The sequence below is a fragment of the Schistosoma mansoni genome, chromosome 4 (genome assembly GCF_000237925.1).
Source record: "Schistosoma mansoni strain Puerto Rico chromosome 4, complete genome".
NCBI classification, from domain to species: Eukaryota; Metazoa; Platyhelminthes; class Trematoda; order Strigeidida; family Schistosomatidae; genus Schistosoma; species Schistosoma mansoni.
In genome coordinates, this window is record NC_031498.1 from 14,961,475 (window position 1) to 14,980,459 (window position 18,985).

An 18,985-nucleotide genomic window follows, 5' to 3' on the forward strand; every position below is an offset into this window, starting at 1 on the left:
CTCTGAGATGCAGGTACATCCAGCTGACGAGCCCCAAATAGGATGAAACGAGCGTCCTAGATTCCACTGCTAGCCACTATCCATCTTTGTTATTAATGCTTGTGAATAAGGGCTACATTGAGGCAATAAGCACAATATGCACATATGCCAATAAGAGACTGATCAATTGCAATCCTAAACATCAATGGGAAGATTCAAACAAACAATACCAAGTGAATTTGCAACTTAGAGTGGATAAAAAAACAACGATGCATGCAAAAGTAAACTACAAACATTACCATATGGCACATAAGGACTGACGAATTTACAGAGCTGAAAGCTAATATTATACATCACACCACACTTAGTTTTACATAGTAAAACTTTCTAACACTTTTGGAACATTAACTGACCAAAACTATAATAAATAGGCGAAAAAAGCAGACTAGATGGAGTTCCGAAAAATTCAAAAGAACTTAGTATCATGGAAATTGAAAAAGCTAGAATCTTGAGGGTGACATAATTTATGAAAACACTATATATGCAGAAAAATAATTACTACATCAGAAATTCTGGACAAAGGAATAAACGAACGTGCTGACATGTCTACATCATACTGATGAGCAAGACACATGAATATAAATTATGAATTTTTATAGACTTTTAACAAAAATATGGTCACTAACATGTAAAAATCTGATTTTACCTCACGTTGGAACATAAGCAATGAGGAGCTTTACGATAAGTGGTCACGACGACCGGAGACCACTAGCAACGTGTCATAAAGACTATGATATGTGCAAAAATATAGGGTGTTTTATAATTAGTCCCGTGAGCAGGTTAAGATATACCACACAAGTCCAAATACAGCTTGATGAGTTTTAGGAAACATCATTGCTTTAATAGATTAATCTGATCAGCTTGATACTTTGTATAACAAAATTTTAATCTAGCAGTCACCACATGTATATTTGATTCTGGAATAATTTCTCCACAGAATGCTGTTGCATAGGAAGTCATAACGTACAAAGATAATTTTACAAGAATTTCCATCTGAATTCACACGGAAAGTTTCACAACAGTTGGGGGCCGAGTGAGTGGGAGATATTAGATAAACAACACCACAAATCAGTTTACATTCACGGTTATCCACACAAACAATGAAGGGTCGTGTCTAATAATGAACAATATTGATATTAAAGCATGTAAGTGACTTACATTAACCATTGCCATACTGGCAACCTTGAAAACTGTGGCACGTTCACGAGCCAAGTTAAAACGTTGCAATAGTTCAGTGGGATCACGAGCAGATTCTACATCACCGACAGAACGCCGAAGTTCTTCACCTTTTCGATTCATTGTCAACTGATAACGTTCGAGATCAGTCACATGGGCTTCCAGTTTCACAAGCGCATCGTTAATAAACCTAATTCCATTCTCATCAGTCGTAGACGATGTCTTGTAATCATCATCATCTTCATATCCATCAGCATACGCATCCGAATCATAACCTGAAAGTAAATAATTAATGGGTAATTTCAACACGTACCATATGTACACAAAATATATGCTATCGAATAACGAGGTTTTGCTGACTGAATGAATTATCGACCACAGTAGTGAAGCAAGAGATTTCAAAATAAGTTGTATAATTTTTGTTCAACCAGCGAGTTTACAGGTAAAATATCAACTTACAGCAACAAATGAACGCTTTAAGCAATGATCGTATGACCATTACAATTATTTATGGAAAAAATTCACCACAAACAATTACTAAGAAGCAAAGTTCACACTAATGGCATATATATGAGCTATGGAGTACGGATATTAAACGTACTCACAATTAGCAAGTTATTGCAGTGAAAATCACGTACTCTGATGATTACCATCTGCCAAAAAACATTTAAACTTCTAGAAACTGATCTAATCCATACAAAACACCTACGTGAGAGAACAAAATAATTAATTAGAATTGAATTGGAATACGAATTTTCGGAAAGGTTGCTATAGAACAACTTAAAAGTACCCATGTAGTTATTTATATTTACATTTCGTTAAGGTAACAACTTTGTAGCCTATCTGACTACTTTCACGTTAATATCTCTATTGAACAAAATTGTTCTTGTACTTTGTAGAAATCTTAAGGCCTGGCTTATGCATGAGTTACGTCCAGTAGTGACTAACATCGTGTTGAAAGTTACGCGTTTTACTCAGTAATATATAAAGATTATAAGCATTGATTTATATACAAAGAAAAACGATAGACAAGGAAATTAAAATCCGTTGACAACTTGGTAACTGCTTAGTTGGTGATACACGTTTCTGCATCAATGCTTTCATGGCACAGGCAGTGTACAAGCTCACTGAAAAGTCAGAAGTAACATCACCTAAATATTAAATAATCCATAAATTATACTATGGATGATCACAGATACACAAGCCACAATAATCAAAAATTCACCAACATAATGTGAGACAACTGCTTCCAGTGATGACACAAACTTTGAATAGCAAAAATAATGAATGTATTTATATGCTGTATGAAACGTTCTTATCAGTGTGAATAACAAGCATAGGTAGTGTGCTATCCTGAAGCTGCAGTACTTGGCTTAATGTCTAAAACAAATCAACTAACTGATAAATTTATGGTAAAGTGGATTTGGAAATATTAAACCATAACTGTAATTCAATGCTTTAGAGTCAAAACTTATACTTAAGGCTGGTCATACATTATTGCCCTGAAATTTTTGCTAGTTTTGTGTACGCTTAGAAACCTAAAAGTGATGCTCCTCACGAAATTCTCAATCACGTGATATTTTGCTCCTATTACAAAATATTGACTTTGTTTGATTAGCAAGCTGTTGAGACGTTAAACACTGTAATTACTAAATTCGGATTTTTACAAGACTACGTTGCTATAAGCCATATTTGATCTTTCTTTGAAGACATAATAATTGCTGAACTTTTAAGCTGTTTACTTAAACAATTAAGATAACTATCTACTGTTTTTAGCAAAGTTGATTGACAGACAAGCCTGTTATTTTTATTGTAAATTTGGGATCATATTAGGCTATTTCGAAATTAATATGTTCACGATTTGTTAAGTGCCTAGCTATTCCTTTCATTATTATGTTGCCAATATTTCTGCTTTCGAGAGGAATTTGAAGAGGTTTCCTAGTTGCACTCGTCCTACTTGCAGTTAGGCCCAAAAATACTCTCATCAAGGTCTGAAAATGTTCTCCAAAAGAAGCGACAGCCTTTAATCGACCCACGTTAACGACGATATGGTCTACCAATGTCAACTGTTGGGTCGATGTTGCAAGCCAACATACTACGCAGTGTTTCTTTCAATACTATAAATGAGACGTGAAAATACAGATGCAGCGAATGTTCATGATTACCACTTTGGTGAGCTGGAATTTCATAAGCACCACTTAAGTCGCTATCAATTTAACTTCACCTAAATATTTGGTCACCTAAATTGTCCATTCTACGTACATTTGGGTCCTCATATTTAATGAAGTTAGACAACTTTCAGCAGAACTGATATTTCATTTAACCAGAAATGTTGTCAGTAAGAAGGCAGACAGACTGCAAGTAGCTATGCCATGCAACCCGAAATATGTATGACCTAATTTAATTGGAAAACGCTGACAACCATCTACCACAATCCAGGGTATAAATGCCTTTATCTGTTTTCTGATACACTTATGTCTGCAATATCAAAATAGCTTGTCATTAAGCCTACGCATGTCAAAAAAAGCGAAGTTGGAACTTCAAACTGATATAGTCGGGTTGGAAAAATATAAATACAAGAGTTTTAAATGGAGGTTTTAAAGAGGCGACATAAATCTATAAAACAGGATATCAGAGTCTTGATTAGCTAGATTTGTCCAACTTAAAGTCATAAAATATCCCTTGAGGATTGATTATAGGAAGCTAAATATGTCACTCCATGAACTTATATAGTTAACAATGGTTCCAGTAAAAGTCGATCATCGACTTCGATGCTAGAACACATATGCTCTTGCCCAAGTATTTTATTTAATCACATATATCTTGCCCAAGTAGCCAATCTACATTATCACGGTGTGGTGAAAACAACACGATAAAATCCAACAGAAGTCGAAACAATTTAGAAGAAATCATGATAAGAAAGACTGAAGATTGAGAATATGGCTCCAAAAACCATAAATTGTATTTATAAAGTAATAGTTCAAATTCTAGAGGAAGGACGCGCTCAACTACTTTACGCCTCACCATTATTTTGTTATTGGTAAAGACCAATCCTGATGCAATATTCTGCATTTAGAGATAAAAGGATTGTTAACTAAGGTGGTCATAAGACTGTATTTTGTCAGCATCTTCAAATAAGAATGTGTCTTCTGCGTTCTCTAAGACAAAAAGAGGACCTCTGGGTAGTTCAAATCCTGGGAACTTAAGTGAAAATGTCTCTAGGACACTGATTACATATACAGTAGGTTAAGATAAAGAAACATTTCCCGGCGTCAAACACTGAACAAATATTTCTTGCTTGATGTTTGTCACATACTGACACTGTCACACATATACCATTTTATGATCAATAGATTTCGGTACTGACCACTTCCCGTATTTGAAAAGTTAAATGCAATGCTAGAAACTTATGAGAAAAAGTAGACTGAAGCCTCTGTGCAGTTAGCCTTTTATAACTCCTACATCCATTTGTAGAGAAGCAGAATTTCTGGTTATCAGTAAGGAACTTTTCTCATTCACCACATCAAGCTAAAATGTCCCCTATCCATTTGTCTGGCGCCTGGGGACCATCAGGCACATTTTCCACATATGGTTTTAGTGGGTGGTCACAATAGACAGGGCTGGTCGCATTATCAAAGTACCAGCTTACCCAAGAACAAAGAATCGACAACTTGATGTTAACTTGCATTGACTACAAATCGAGATCAGTGATGATGTGAGTAATTATTTTCTAACGAAAAAACTGAAGATAGGGATTAAAATGTCTCGAAGGTTTTTAATAGCATCATACACTACAATGATGTCATCTGAATTTACGTTGCGTCGAAATGAAATAAGCAAATTTGAGATTCCTGTGTCACCGAAATAAAATCGCTGAGACCCTACACCTTATTATTAGGCAAAAAGGGTGAATAATTACAGTTATTTAGCTAACGCGAAATATAAGCTTGACAAAAACGGATGACAACAGACGACAATGATTGAATCGGAGATGGGAAGCCAAATAACTTTTGACGTTAAAAATTTCAGGCAAAAGATCACAAATTTGCATGGTTAATCGGTCAGACACAGAAATTCCGAATACCGGCAAACTGGTTATGTAACGGCAAAACATCATGTTGAAACAGAATTCAGTTAGTCAATAGTGAATTTTTTACAAGTAGTCAGAATGTTTAACAATCATATTACACTTTTGTTAAGTGATGTGATCTAATGTGATCTAAACTGTGTATTAACTACTTTTTGCAGCTCTAGATTGGGATAGATGAGTAGAAATATTTTGCCGCAAAAAAGTGGATTAAGTTTGTTTTAGGCATTATCTGTAATGCATAGTGACAGATCTCTGAAATCATGCATGTAATTACTAACATAAATCTGCAAAGCAAAGAGAGAAGATAACTAAATTAAAATAACTAGAAGACTAACTTGGACTGACAACATAACAATTGTGCCCACAGGATTATTCATCTTACAACAATTATTTATACACAGATAGAAAGACCACACAAACTATACAAGTGATTAGACCGCAAATGCCCCGGTATAGTTGAGGGTGGGGAGAGTCTGCTCTCACATGGCCAGGCGTATACAGCCACTCTCAGGGAAGTCCTACTCACTGTCTTCTCGTGGTGAGGGTGTTGTTCACGAAATCGAGAGGACGAAAAGCGATTGTCCAGCTCTTTAACGGAGTTGGTGGGAACGAAGGGTCCACCTGAGGGAGTCAGAAAACCCTGAATCCAGACCAATGGTGCATATGGGCTTCAGGATCCTGAGGGGACACACGGCGTACGAACCTATTGTTGTTCACTGACTACCCTGGGACTGCATCTTCTAACGTTGCTCCACTGCCTTGCAGATTAAACCTTCAGGTCAAAATCTCGGAGAGTGGCTCCTTAGGAAAACCAACTGCCTCGACTTGGGCACCCGGACAGTATCACAGCCCTCACACAAATTAGTAGTGAGTACTACTGGCTTCATTATTATTTCGTGGCGCATTTATATTTGGTGCCCCCATTCACCAATGAGTGAAGTCATTAAGGTTGGAAAACTACGCACACACTACTAAACAGAAATCCTATCACTAGTGCATGGTGTCCACTAATATGCAAGCCATATACCTTGAAGATAGGTCAAAACAGGGACATATTAAACCCGGAGACTAACTTAGAAAAAGCTATGATCTAAAAGAAAATATGGTGATAACACACACTGATGAAGCTTAGTTGTGACAACGGCAACTAGTAAAGAAATACACATACCGTAAGCACTCGCTGATTTCGGGGAACAGACTTAGGTGGAAGACATGCTAGTATGCATTCAACATGATTTTTGTGATGATATAAATAAAAGAATAAACGGTATATATATATATATATATATATATATATATATATATCGCTCTTCGCAAGAGGAATATGGTCACGAGGGCTCTAGGCGACAAACATTTAGACGTTGCATAGCTCCTAAAATAGGATGATTGGACTGACTTCTTAACAGTGATTTTCCTTCTCATACAGAAGACCTAGTAGATCAGTTAGTGTAAAATACATTTCAGTAATTTGGATTATGAGATTTAAGTTTACTTCTGCGTCGTTCTGGATGTATTTTACATAACCACCGAGAGGTAACTTGGTATTGTGAGGTTAGAACCACACATACTTCGGCCCGGGTGGTCTTATATTCTGCATAAACTAAAAACAATAAACAGGGCTGAACTCAGTTAAATATAGCTTCACTTGATGACTATATCGTTTTTTTACTCAGACAAAGTGAGAGCAAACGAGGGCTTTCCCGCCTGATATACACTACTTTCATACCTTTGATTTATACAAAGTGCACAGGAAAGACAATAGTGAATGGTTAGTTGCGTCTTTATTACCAAATAAATACATGACTGAAGTTATAGATATAGATTAAGTGATGACGCGACGATGTCTAGAAAGTTCAGGCCAAAATAAGAACCCAAAATTATGGTAAGGGTAGTCCACACACGAACATATGTACGCCTAAATAGGTGTAGTTTCAATAAACGCAAACCTTAGTTCTTAGTTCCAAGCCCTTGTGAAGATTTTGTACTAACACTATGATGCATCAAAATAAAACAAAAATGCCAAAAGAGTTTTGTCCCAAGTGGGTGATAATCTAGGGTTGGTCAAATTCCAAATTTTGGAATGGAATTCTGACCCAACAACGTTTCTTACCTTGCTTCCGTAAAGCCACTGCTGCTGTTTTAGAATTAGAGAGTGCTGACAACCATGCTAATTGCTCACTCTCAGAGTTAGCCTTTATATGAAATTTTTGTGCACTGCTATTTGAGATTTCGAAATAAACCGTTCCTATTTTTTTGACAGTAGCATCCGCAAGTTTGATAGTTCCACGACAGGTATGAGCCATCTCTGCTGGATTCCTAGGAAAAATGAATACCAGGACAAAATGATACCTGTAATACGACAACAAGCCATTTTGTAATACGAACCATCTTTTTTGATATCCCTTCAAATAATTTGTCCACTTATAAAGGTAACCTTTCATACAATCCCTCTCGAGACTTAGATCCATTGGAATCCAAGGCCAACCAAGGTGCGTTTGCACTTGAAGGTCAAACTACCGTTATCTTATTGGTGAGTAAGCCACGAGACCAAAGGCACCCAAGTTAGACATTTCTTTCTCTGGTGATCGTTTAATCAAGTAATACCTCTCTCAATGAGTTATCTTTCCAAACATAGGTAAACAAATTTCCTTTTCACTCTCAGACAGTAGAACTGACCATCTGATTACCAAGAGGCACGCCTGACAGTTCAGAGTTCATGTCGGACTTAAATATCAAAATAAAGTACTATGTTGGATCAAAAAGCCCAGGCCTGAAGTGTGATGGGGATGTATTTACTTCGTGCACTTAGTTGTAATCAAACAGTCATGTTAGAGAGGGATAACCAGATGCTGCATGAGGTTGACACACCAGACAACTCATCCCGTTTGTGATCCATGATATGTATAAAAATAGACCATACATAAAATATAAACAGTATACTAGCTCGCCTCCTGTTTTTAGACCTATTATTCTGGTTCGCTAAAGTTTCCTGACAGTTTCTGAGTTATACCTTGTAGTTCTTTCATACTTGGTTCTCTCGAAACCTCTCCTAATGCAGTTGTTAAGTCTTCTAAATGTATCCCCATGTTAGTTCTAATGCTTTTCTCGATTTCTTCATCTGCTTCTGTGTATTCGGTTTGGTATGTGGCTTCCCCTGCTCTTGTTTGACTCTTGTTGGCTGCTTCTGTGTTCCTGTGTTTCCTTCCTTGAATCTTGCATGGGTTGTACTCAGAGATCCATTTTCTCATCTGGTGATTCTTCGATAACAGTAGCTCATGCAATTTCAAGGTTGTTGCATCTTTAATCCATGTCAAAATATTCTTCCTTGTGGTCTCTCTCTTTTCTGGTAGATACTTTGAGGCTTCGGAATGTTCCTGAGATCAATCTTGAACTAGTTGAGCTTGTTAGCGTTTCGGAGGAAGGCAGCATTGGACTTCCGTAATGCAGCTTGCCCAATCACACAAGAGTTTTTCTGTTTCACTGTTAACCTGATGACCACCATGCGTTGGTATGAAGCTAAACCATTTCCTCACTTTCTCTTAATGTCATCTATGAACCTTTTGAAATTTTTACTGACGCATATGTGATCGACCTGATTCTTAGTAATGTTGTTTGATCCCACCCACGTTGTCGTTTCCTAATATCATTTTGCTTTTGTCTTTGAATTATAGTGCCTACGTTTATTTGTTTATATATGAATGATTACGTAATACAGTTCACATATATATTCCTCTTGCTTACTTAGATGTCAGTCACTTAAAATGCTGGACGACTCACTGGTTTGTTGGTAAGTACATGCCTCGTAATACCAGTTCACTCCCATTCATGTTTGTATCGAGTGATTGGTGGTGTTTTAATCTGTATTGTACTGCGACAAACTGTAATCATCGTTTCGTATTATTTTCTGAAATCTATACATCTTTGTGGAACTATCTAAAGACGATTAGCAGAACAACTGATTTGAGAAGTGCTAGAAATATCTTGAAGATACTCCATTGCAAAGTTAAGAATTCTAAAAATTCTAATTTGTCTTTGCTGTCGGCTTTTTTTCAGTGATTTCTTTTCGAGTTCTGCTAAACCAAAAGGATGATAACGGACAATAGTTTTCTTATAATAACGTGACCATAGGCATAAAAGCACATCAAAGAACTAATATTCAAAGAAATGTGTGTACAAACCAATCCTTTACAAAAAGGTACAGTTAACGCTCGGTAAAAAGCAGTTATCCCAATGGCAAAATTTCCTATCAGCCAAGGAACACTGTTTTTAAAAGCAAACATTCCCGGCGAACAGGGAATGCATTTCATTTTTATTGAGATGGGATGAAAACAATCGGTTCACACAGTAGCAATGGAAGCCAGTAATCCAAAACGGCATGCGCCAATAGGCAATGTTAAATAACACAAAGATGAAACAGCCACTTAAAGACTTGTTTTCCTCTGATGACGTAGTGGATAAGAAGACCCTGAGATGTTGATGGCACAGTTTAATGCATAACCTCCTGAACAAGTGGAACACGAGCTTGCTCATCCAGACACGTAGGCATTCGCCATTCAATATAGAAAAATGCATACACAGAATGAGGAAATAAACAACCATAATGTAAGTTTTATTTTAATAATAACAGGTCATCAGTTTGCTTTGAACCGCGTGACCTGAAGTACGGTTTTTGGGCTGCAAGGAAAATAATAGATCACGTCAGTGATATTGGAGATGTTTGATTCGCTATTCCGGCAAGATAAACTATGAATTGATGACTCAAACTTTTACATTATGACCTACAGAATGGTATTGGAAGACAAGAGGTGAGAACAATAAAATGAAACAATAAAAGATGTGGCTGCTGGAGTTTCTGGAACATTTAATTCCCTTTGATCCTATTTCTGTTTTATTGAACGGCTTTCCTGATTCTAATATCGACACTCCCCCTATCATTTCAACTCATTCCACCATGTTTCACATTACAACTCATTGTTCTGTATTGCAGTATTAACTTACCTGAAGTCTCCAAACACACTTAGGTTAGCGGGATAGATAAAATAGACTTAGTTTTTAATTAGTTTTTGCTATTCAATAATTCACATAGTTTGTACAATTACCATTATTGACTGTAAAATTATTGTTTGAAAGAACATGAGTTTTGACCTTCTATTCTGTTTTAAAACACTCAGTGGTATGACACATTGATTATTGCCCACAAATACGCTGCTGCACACACATGTTTTTTGTTCTAAGTCATCCTTTGTTACGATAACAGATGTGCGAAATGTTCGCTGTCCATTTTTACAGATCACAGTGGTATCATGATTACACGCTTCATCTGGATGCATATCTTGGATTAAAGCAGTTATTGTTAGAATCGCTAACTACTTATAATTCTGGATTACGAGACCAAAACAAACTCCAGCACCCCTATTCCTAACATTTTAAGTAACATTCGGTATAATTTTCTTGCGTGTAAAATTAATACTTAGTATAGTAACACCTTAAACGCCATTCCTAATACCTTCGTCATTCATTTTGGAGTTGATATATTTTGGCCCACTACATACTTCAGGAACGGCAGCTAACACGAGTTTTTGTTATGTTCGCTACTTGCTTAACGCAAAACATGGTATACAACTGCAACATTCGAACGTATAGAACTACACAGTCTAAAATCAGAAGACAAACTGAAGCTAGATAAGTGTTTGTTGTGTAAGAATTAAAATGCACAGAGAATTATGGGTATTTATAGATATAAGCGCTTGATATATCAACATTACAACTCAGCCAGTCCACAAACAGGCAAGTTATGCTACTATCCAATAGTAGCATGTCACATTGATAATCTGGAAAACTCTGTCACATTCTGACTGGTTTGTAACTCTTAGGCTCCTTTAGGGCCTCTAGACGCCTCGTCGCACTTTTCGGAAGCCTTTCCAACAGTTTTATCTGCCTATTTGCCATATCTTTGTTTTCTCCACAACAGACAGTTGATTACTGTTCAACGTTCACATCCAAATGTCTTGCCGCTCCCTTGCTTTCTTCTTTTCAGCATCATATCCTCAGTGTACAGATATGGGGCCTCTGACTTCTGAAACAAACCCAATGTACGTGTTTTTCAATATCATGGATTTCAACAAGCGCTTTTTATATGTACTTTATAACATTTATAAACTTCCTAAACAGTTGTAAAACACTGTATAGCTTTATATAGCGACGGTTATCAGGACAAACAATGAACAAGGTTTAAGTATTATATCAAATACGGACCACTACAAACCTGTGTTCTAATTATTGATCTTTCTCTATGAGAAATTTGTATTATTCATGTCTGTTAGTTATTCGAATAATCTAAAAAGCTCAACCACTCGATAACCCCAAAATAAGAGGAGAAGTAATCTATTTCCGATTGCTTTTGTATCATCTGAAATTTCGGATATTCATGAGATAGCGTTAAGCTGCATTTAATTTCCACTTTGTATTGTCGTTTAAGTGTTAATATAGTAGGCACAATTTCGACAGAGAAGGCTGGGAAGGAACTTGAATTCTGTATCCTTAGTCTTGGGCATCATTATGTGCTCATAATAATTTTTTTAAAACCAGTTGCAGGCTAGATGTGCTAAAGATAACCTGATATTCTTGGTAGCAATCAAATCTTTTATACCATACATACTTATCTTCATTTTTTTAGATTATACAGCAGCCAAGAATAAAAGGTGCGTCGGTACATTGCTGAAGCCTACCTTTTAGCAGTTTTTGGTCATTCGCAGGACCCTGTGTTTTACTTATAACTGAGAGATCAAAACGTACACATCTATCAAAACATTTCCAAATATTTTGTAGCATCAGTGAATAGGCACCTCGTGCTCAGCTACTCGCTAAGAACACTTGCAATATCTCCTTAATTTTTCTCGGATGCTTCATCTTCTATTTCTTGCAAGTCGTGCTTCTCATATGGACATCAAATTTCCCAACTCACTCCAAGGGTAAAGTGTCTGAGTTTAAATAAGATAATCCCGCGTTCCACCTGCTCTTCGTGCAATACATTAAACTTTAAAACCAAACTTTTTGCACCTTATAATTTCCCTATTTAATAGTGGTTTTAAAATCGATCATAACAATATCAGTAATGTGAAATGGTTTTCGTAAATACAATGCCTTATATAGTTAAATCATAAGATGTGATAATAAATACTGTTATATTCAATATTTTTATACTTGATGATCGAGAAAAAAATGAAATAAAAACGAACCAAAAATATCAATGGTCCTGATCGTAAACTTAAGTACCTGATATTATGTTCCAAAATGACCATAAAATTATGTGACCTTAAAATTTGCATGAAATACCGTCGACATCTATCCATTTACTGGCATGCTTATTGACTGGAAGCTTGGCTTGTGAGTTGAGCAATGACGTGAAGGTCAGATAATTATAGCATGTGGATTTTATGTGATTATCACACAACACAACAATAACAGCCATAACCCAGGTTCGTCATACGAAAAAATAGTTCACGTTTTAGGTGTGCATACTGAGTTTCGTATGTGTTGATCATAATTATTCAGAAACAGGATTATGGAATGTGGTTGAAATGAGACTTTTAGGCTAAGCAGTTTCTGCAAACCTTAATAAATCTTCCCTAAACTACCCAAACCCTCTCCATTACCTCACTTGAAAAATTTTCACGGTCTTTCTCTACTTCAAGCGGGTTACCGAGAAGAAAGCTAGTATATTCTAAAAGAAAGCCTACTCAGATCACCTAGGAACACTGGACTTGAAATTTGTGCTTCACAACAATATAATACGAGAGTTGGCCAGTGTATAACAAAGTTGCCATTATTTCATTTTAAAACACAACCACTAATTGTAGACATAAAGCAATACTTCAAACACAATTTCCTTGAGAGAGCCGAAATGTTCTCTGTGAAATTCTTCGTGCTGTCTACAACGACAGGTAAGATGAAAAATGCTGTGGTTTTTACTATTGAACTCCGCACACCTGCTCTGAGTCCGGTAATACCATGTGATTTAGAGCTAGGATCGGCTTATTACTCATATCTGCTCTACAAGACTCATACCCCGAGTATATTAATAAATGTTCGTGATGTGACTGCCTTATTTATAAGATCTACCATTGGAGTCACCTCTTTGTCTGTTCTGACTGGCCCTTTATGGTAATCAGCCGTATTGTTCATGAGAAATATTGGACAGCACATTCAGGCTAATAATGGAATAATATATCAATATGAAGATGTAGGAGATATCCAAAGTGAAAATACCAAGCTATGAAGTCTTCCAACGATGTGATGCCGCTGGCTTTTGTTGACCTCCATGACCTTTTGACGAGAATTCAGCACCCATGGGCTCCACTTCCAGAATGACTTGCCAGGATGGTTCAGTGTTATTCTATGGTTACTATAGTACTATGAGAAATTTATCTACATGCTTCATAAGATGCCCTATATTAACAAGAATCATTATCTTATTCTTCTACAGTTTTAAAGACGGAAAGAGAGATCATGAACTTAGGCATGAATGAGTGATAACCAACAATTCGATCAAGGTGCTGATGTAATTATTGTTTGTTATTTCCTCTTGAAAACCATGTCTACTCTCCGGGCACCGTTATCAACTCTTCCAATAGCCTCACTAACAACATATCAGCTATAACACCAGTGTATGTGACTGAAGAAGCTGGTCTTCACTTGATCATTAATCTTAGACCTAGTTAGTAACCTGGTCCTTGTGGGTTACTGAGGATGCCACAGGTATTGTCGTTCGACAACACTATACCAGCAACACCTATAATTAAATCGTGCCCACACATTGAAACCAAAAGGCAGAAGCGAGGAGATTGGAAGATATATTAGATCGATTTTCAATATGTCGAGAAGTGACTGATCTAAACTGGCTAATGATCGCAGGAGAAGTTGAACACGGCGTTCCTACTCATGATCTGGTGCGGGTGCATGATCGAGCGTCTTCAGTTAGGTGAGTCCATTAAATTTAATGTGGTCAGCATCCAATGTTGAACACTTACAGAGCTATTGATCTTGAGGATTTATTTACCGCTAAATTACACACATTATTGTTGTCGTAACGCAAGGACAATACTACAGAACCACGAACGATACTGCTCAATAATTCGCTTTCCCAGACTCAGCTCCCTAGGGATTGGAGGGATGAAATCTTTAGCTCTTAATTTAAGCATGGAAAGAGACAGATAGTGCATAACCACCAGTCGGTCTTAGTAGCATACTAGTTAAGGAGTTTTAAAAAACAGTTTTGATTTTTTAAAAAAACCAGCGGTATTTTTCCCCGCTGAGTAAGTTATATTGTTTTGATCGTTAATAACGCATCAAGACTACTGTTTATACTTTGATTGAATCTCTTTCGGTTGAAGTATTCGATTAGAGTATCACCTTCGGTTTCTAAAGTAACAATAATAATAATATATTTCTGCAAGAGCAGGTACACACCATTTTTACAGGCATGATCTACAATTTACAACATATACTGGTTCACAGTATGCATATCAAGCAGGGTTGTTTAGTAATTATAATCTATAAAAGTTGATAACAGTTCATTCAGAAGTTACATAGCTTCACCCTCAGAGCAAGATTCTGAAGAGAAAAAAAGAGAAATCGAGGATATGAAAGATAACCAGTGCCTAACATTTATTAGTGGAACAGACGGAGGTACGATAAATTATTAGATTAAATTGACACTAGCTCATGCTACCAGAGTGAAATGTGATCAGAGACTCCAGAGAAGAGAATGCAGTAATAAAGAACAATGAGTTATGATACTTATCAAGGTGGAGTAGGTTCTAATAAAGGAAGGGAAGTCAAGGTTGGAATGAGGAAGAACAGAGAGTGCATATAGAGAGTAGAGTGTTAAGTAAAATAACAACCACATCCTTTACAGGCTGTTTTGTTTTTCATCATCCGATGCCTGCCACACAGTTTTCATGTAAAAGTACGAGTTAGCATGTTACAGGTTGTCTTAGTAGAATAGTTAATCCAGAATAAAAAAAATAGAAACATGAGTCTGAATGGTGGGTGTAAGAGAAAAACCTCAATATCACAGATTGATTGACTAGTTCTCATCCATAAAGAGCTTGATACAAACAAAATGTTCTGCTCCACAAACACGGGTGGATTGAAATCATCTCCCTCACCATCAGTGCTTGCTGGTCAATAACTCCACCCTCCCTCCTTTGTTGATAGTCAGTACTTTAGAGTACTTTGTTTTTTCTATTGTCTGTTAGTACTTTGGTCCTAACTATTTACAGTTTTCCACTTTTTTGGTCAAAAATCAATTTTTCTCCGGGTATTATTGTGTCTGGGTTTTTTTAAAAAGGACATCTAATGACTGGAAAGTGCAATAAAAGAAATTGCCAGCGTCCAGGCGGTCAATATCCCGTTAACAGCGGCATGCAGTTCGACGAGTGCAAAGGCTGGTATCACGATGTCTGCACAAATCTAAACGGTTCAGTAAGAATGGTTGCGTATGGCTCTGTCAACAGTGCTATCTGGATGCAAAAAGCTTGTTAACCGAGGCCTTCTGAATGGCCATTGCTGCGAAAAAGTGTCTTGGCAAGCGCGGTCGGGACACGTCGGACAGAACTCGATCTGTCGACACGCAGATTGATGTGAGGCAAGCATAGGTGAGTTCAAAGAGTGCTGACTAACATCGTCCAGAGGAGGAAGGACAGCCTCCGAAGAGAGCCGTCCAAACCAAAAACTCGAGAAAAGAAGTTCCTCCTGTCTCCCGTTTTCAAAATGGTACCCAGCAGGAAACTTCCAGAAGTCACAATCACAATACTCGATCGGTTTCCAGCGCGAAACATGACCCGACCTCCCAAGTCTTCGACAACCCTCCGGAATATCATAGTATGCCTGACGCGACCGTGGTCAATTCTCCGAACAACGTCGACGATTGGGTACAGGTCGTTAGCAAAAAGCGGCAAAACGAAGTGAAAAGGAATCCTGTCTCATCAAAGTAGTCAATAAATCGAAGACTGATCACAGCGACAGATCAGTTATTTTTCATAGAATCAAGAAGTGTGAAAGCTCTGAACCGAAAGCTCGTTTTGAGCATGACATAGTGTTGATAAAACAACTACTCAATCAAGTTATGCCGCAAAATACCTCCGGAGTCACCTTGCTCAAGGTGTATAGACTAGGTAGCCTGGCGAATTTGAAGCCTAATCATTCCAGACTGCTTAATGTAGTATTCGAATCTTCAAATGAACGCGACCTAATTTTGCAAAATGAACATAAGTTAAAGGGTTGAGGAGTTTGTACAGAAAACCCAGAGTTCTCAATCGAAACGGCTTGGGACGTATTTCGAAATTTATACTTAAAAGTCACCACCCCCACATCCCTTGGACTACACCTAGGGGGCCAAGAAACTCCTCACCATGGTTCGATAGAGAGGTTCGCATCCTTATCTGTAACAGAAGGAAATTGTGGGATAGATTTGGGTTACTGGGGTCTGATGAGACAAAATATTAGTATCAAAAAGCTCGGAATACCTGTGCCTCGACCCTCCGGAAGTCCAGAATGCTGTGCGAAGAGAACATTGTTAAGGAACCCATAGAATGTCCTAAACGCTTGTATTCGTATATAAACCAAAGGACAAAAATAAGAAGAAATGTCTCTTCATTATGGGGAGACAATACTGCCTCATCATTAGTAGAGGACGACTTTAGCAAAGCTCAAGTATTCTCAAACTACTTTAGCAATGTATATACCATAGGAACATCCTTCTCACCAGTCCATGAGAATCCCCCTACACAAACACTGGTCAGCATGACCATTAAAGAACTCGATGTCCTTGGTCTGCTAAATAAACTTGACATAGGCAAATCCACTGGACCCGATGAACTACATCCTAAGTTACTAAAGGAATTAGCTAACTTTGTTGCGAACCCTTTAAGTATATGTTTTAGTCCATCCGTAACCCAGGGTTGCCTACCAAAAGACTGAAAGAACGCCATAGTAAGTCCTGTCTTCAAAACATAAGCTGGAGAATTACCGACCAATTAGCCTAACTAGTATGGTTGTTAAAATCTCAGAAAAGATTATTCGGGAGGAGCTTTTTAAGTACCTCGAGGAAAACCGGATCATGTCGGAGAAGCAAAACGGTTTTAGAACAGGTTATTCTTATCTCACGAACTTATTAGTCGCTCGTGAAAGCTGGTGCGCTCTTAAGGACCAAAAGTTACCTGTAGACGTAGCCTACATCAACTTCAGCAAAGCTTTCGACAAAGTTCCGCATAACCGGCTGTTATATAAGCTAAGGAAAGTCGGGATTGGAGGCAATCTATTGATGTGGATAAAAGACTTCCTAGTTGGGCGTCAACAAGGAGTAAGGGTGAACTTCAAGTTGTCTAGCTGGGAAACTGTGCTTAGTGGAGTCCCCCAGGGTACATTTTTCTGGCCAGTGTTATTCCTCTTGTACGTAAATGACCTCCCTCGTCTACTATCGTTATCAGTCTTGCTCTATGCTGGCGATGTCAAGATATGGAGAGCGATACAAAGTAAGGGTGATAGCTTAGAACTCTAAAACGAGCTGGAGAAATTATCTGAATGGTCCCAAACCTGGCAATTGCCGATAAATACTTCCAAGTGTATTGTGATGCATATTGGTCATCAAGGTACAGATACATAAACGGTGAATAAAACTGAGCTACCTATTGTCCAGACACATAATGGCTTAGGAGTCATCGTTAGTCAAGACTTAAAGACTACTGCACACTGCCTTGCAATAGCCGCCAAAGGTTTTAGAACTTTATGGTTCATACGTGGGGCTTTTAGTCATATCGACGCTAAAACACTTCTGACTTCGTATACAGTGTTCGTGCGTCCTAAACTTGAGTACAGCATACAAGCAGCTAGCCCCTGCCTGAAAAAAGACAGTGAGCTCTTGGAAGGGGTTCAGAGAACAGCAACTAAGCTGATTCCCTGAATAGCGAAGCTCCCATATGATGCTAGACTGACCAAGCTAAACCTATTCCCGCTGTCATATTGAAGAATCAGAGGCGACTTAATTGCAGTTTTCAAATTGCTTAGTGATAAATTTGCACCTGATATGCCCTCATTTTTCTTGTCTTCCAAAACAGAAAGTTTACGAGGACACTCCAAAAAGGTTAACAAGCCCAGAACGAATTACTTGTCAGCTGACTATCGAATTTCCCATTGAATCATCAACGAGTAAAATTCATTACCTCAGCACGTGGTTGAGGCTCCATCCGTCAACTCTATCAAAAGAATGTTAGATCAACTGAGAAACCATCATTGCCAGGACTAAAACGGGCCATCAAGCCTCCTGTTCTTTCCAAACTGAAACTGATGTTACCTAGTCATATGAAATCATAAAATGGTTAACTCCCGGGATGTATTAATTCTGGAAATAAACTTCAATGATTTATTAATTGCAACGTAAGATTGTTATTGAAACTGAAGGTGTGACCTTGACTAAGGGACCTTGTCGGGACATTTGTCAGCACAAGTAAGCTATAACCCCTTATAACATAATATACCTTTAGAGATATCATGTCTTCTCTGCATATATCTCAGATGTTTTTTCTTATAAGGTGATGTTTTTGTCTTGTTTGGTTATATTAACTACATTTTCATTTGCTTGGTTGCAACTAAACTGTTTAGGTTATTTGCTTGGACCCA

At 37.6% G+C, this 18,985-nt stretch overlaps 1 protein-coding gene and 1 non-coding gene across 3 annotated transcripts in view; both read right to left on the reverse strand.

The window, feature by feature from the left end:
• Window positions 1–100, reverse strand: part of Smp_tRNA_00618_Pseudo_TTG.1.1 — a 428-nt gene extending 328 nt beyond the window's left edge. The window contains exon 1 of the tRNA in view: window positions 1–100. This exon is cut by the window's left edge and continues 328 nt beyond it. This is a non-coding gene — a tRNA.
• Smp_058980.1 (putative oxysterol-binding protein 1) overlaps window positions 1–7,802 on the reverse strand; it is a gene marked incomplete at its 3' end in the record, with an annotated part of 41,833 nt that extends 34,031 nt beyond the window's left edge. The window contains exons 1-4 of one of the 2 annotated variants that reach the window (XM_018796938.1): window positions 7,655–7,802; window positions 7,416–7,621; window positions 1,529–1,574; window positions 1,198–1,490 (exon numbers count right to left, since the gene is read on the reverse strand). In XM_018796938.1, coding sequence (XP_018652028.1) covers window positions 1,198–1,338 — 141 coding nt within the window. In that variant the 5' untranslated portion in view covers window positions 1,339–1,490; window positions 1,529–1,574; window positions 7,416–7,621; window positions 7,655–7,802. The remainder of the gene's footprint in view (window positions 1–1,197; window positions 1,491–1,528; window positions 1,575–7,415; window positions 7,622–7,654) is intronic. The other variant, XM_018796937.1, reaches the window with a different exon arrangement.
• Between the last annotated feature and the right edge of the window lie 11,183 nt (window positions 7,803–18,985).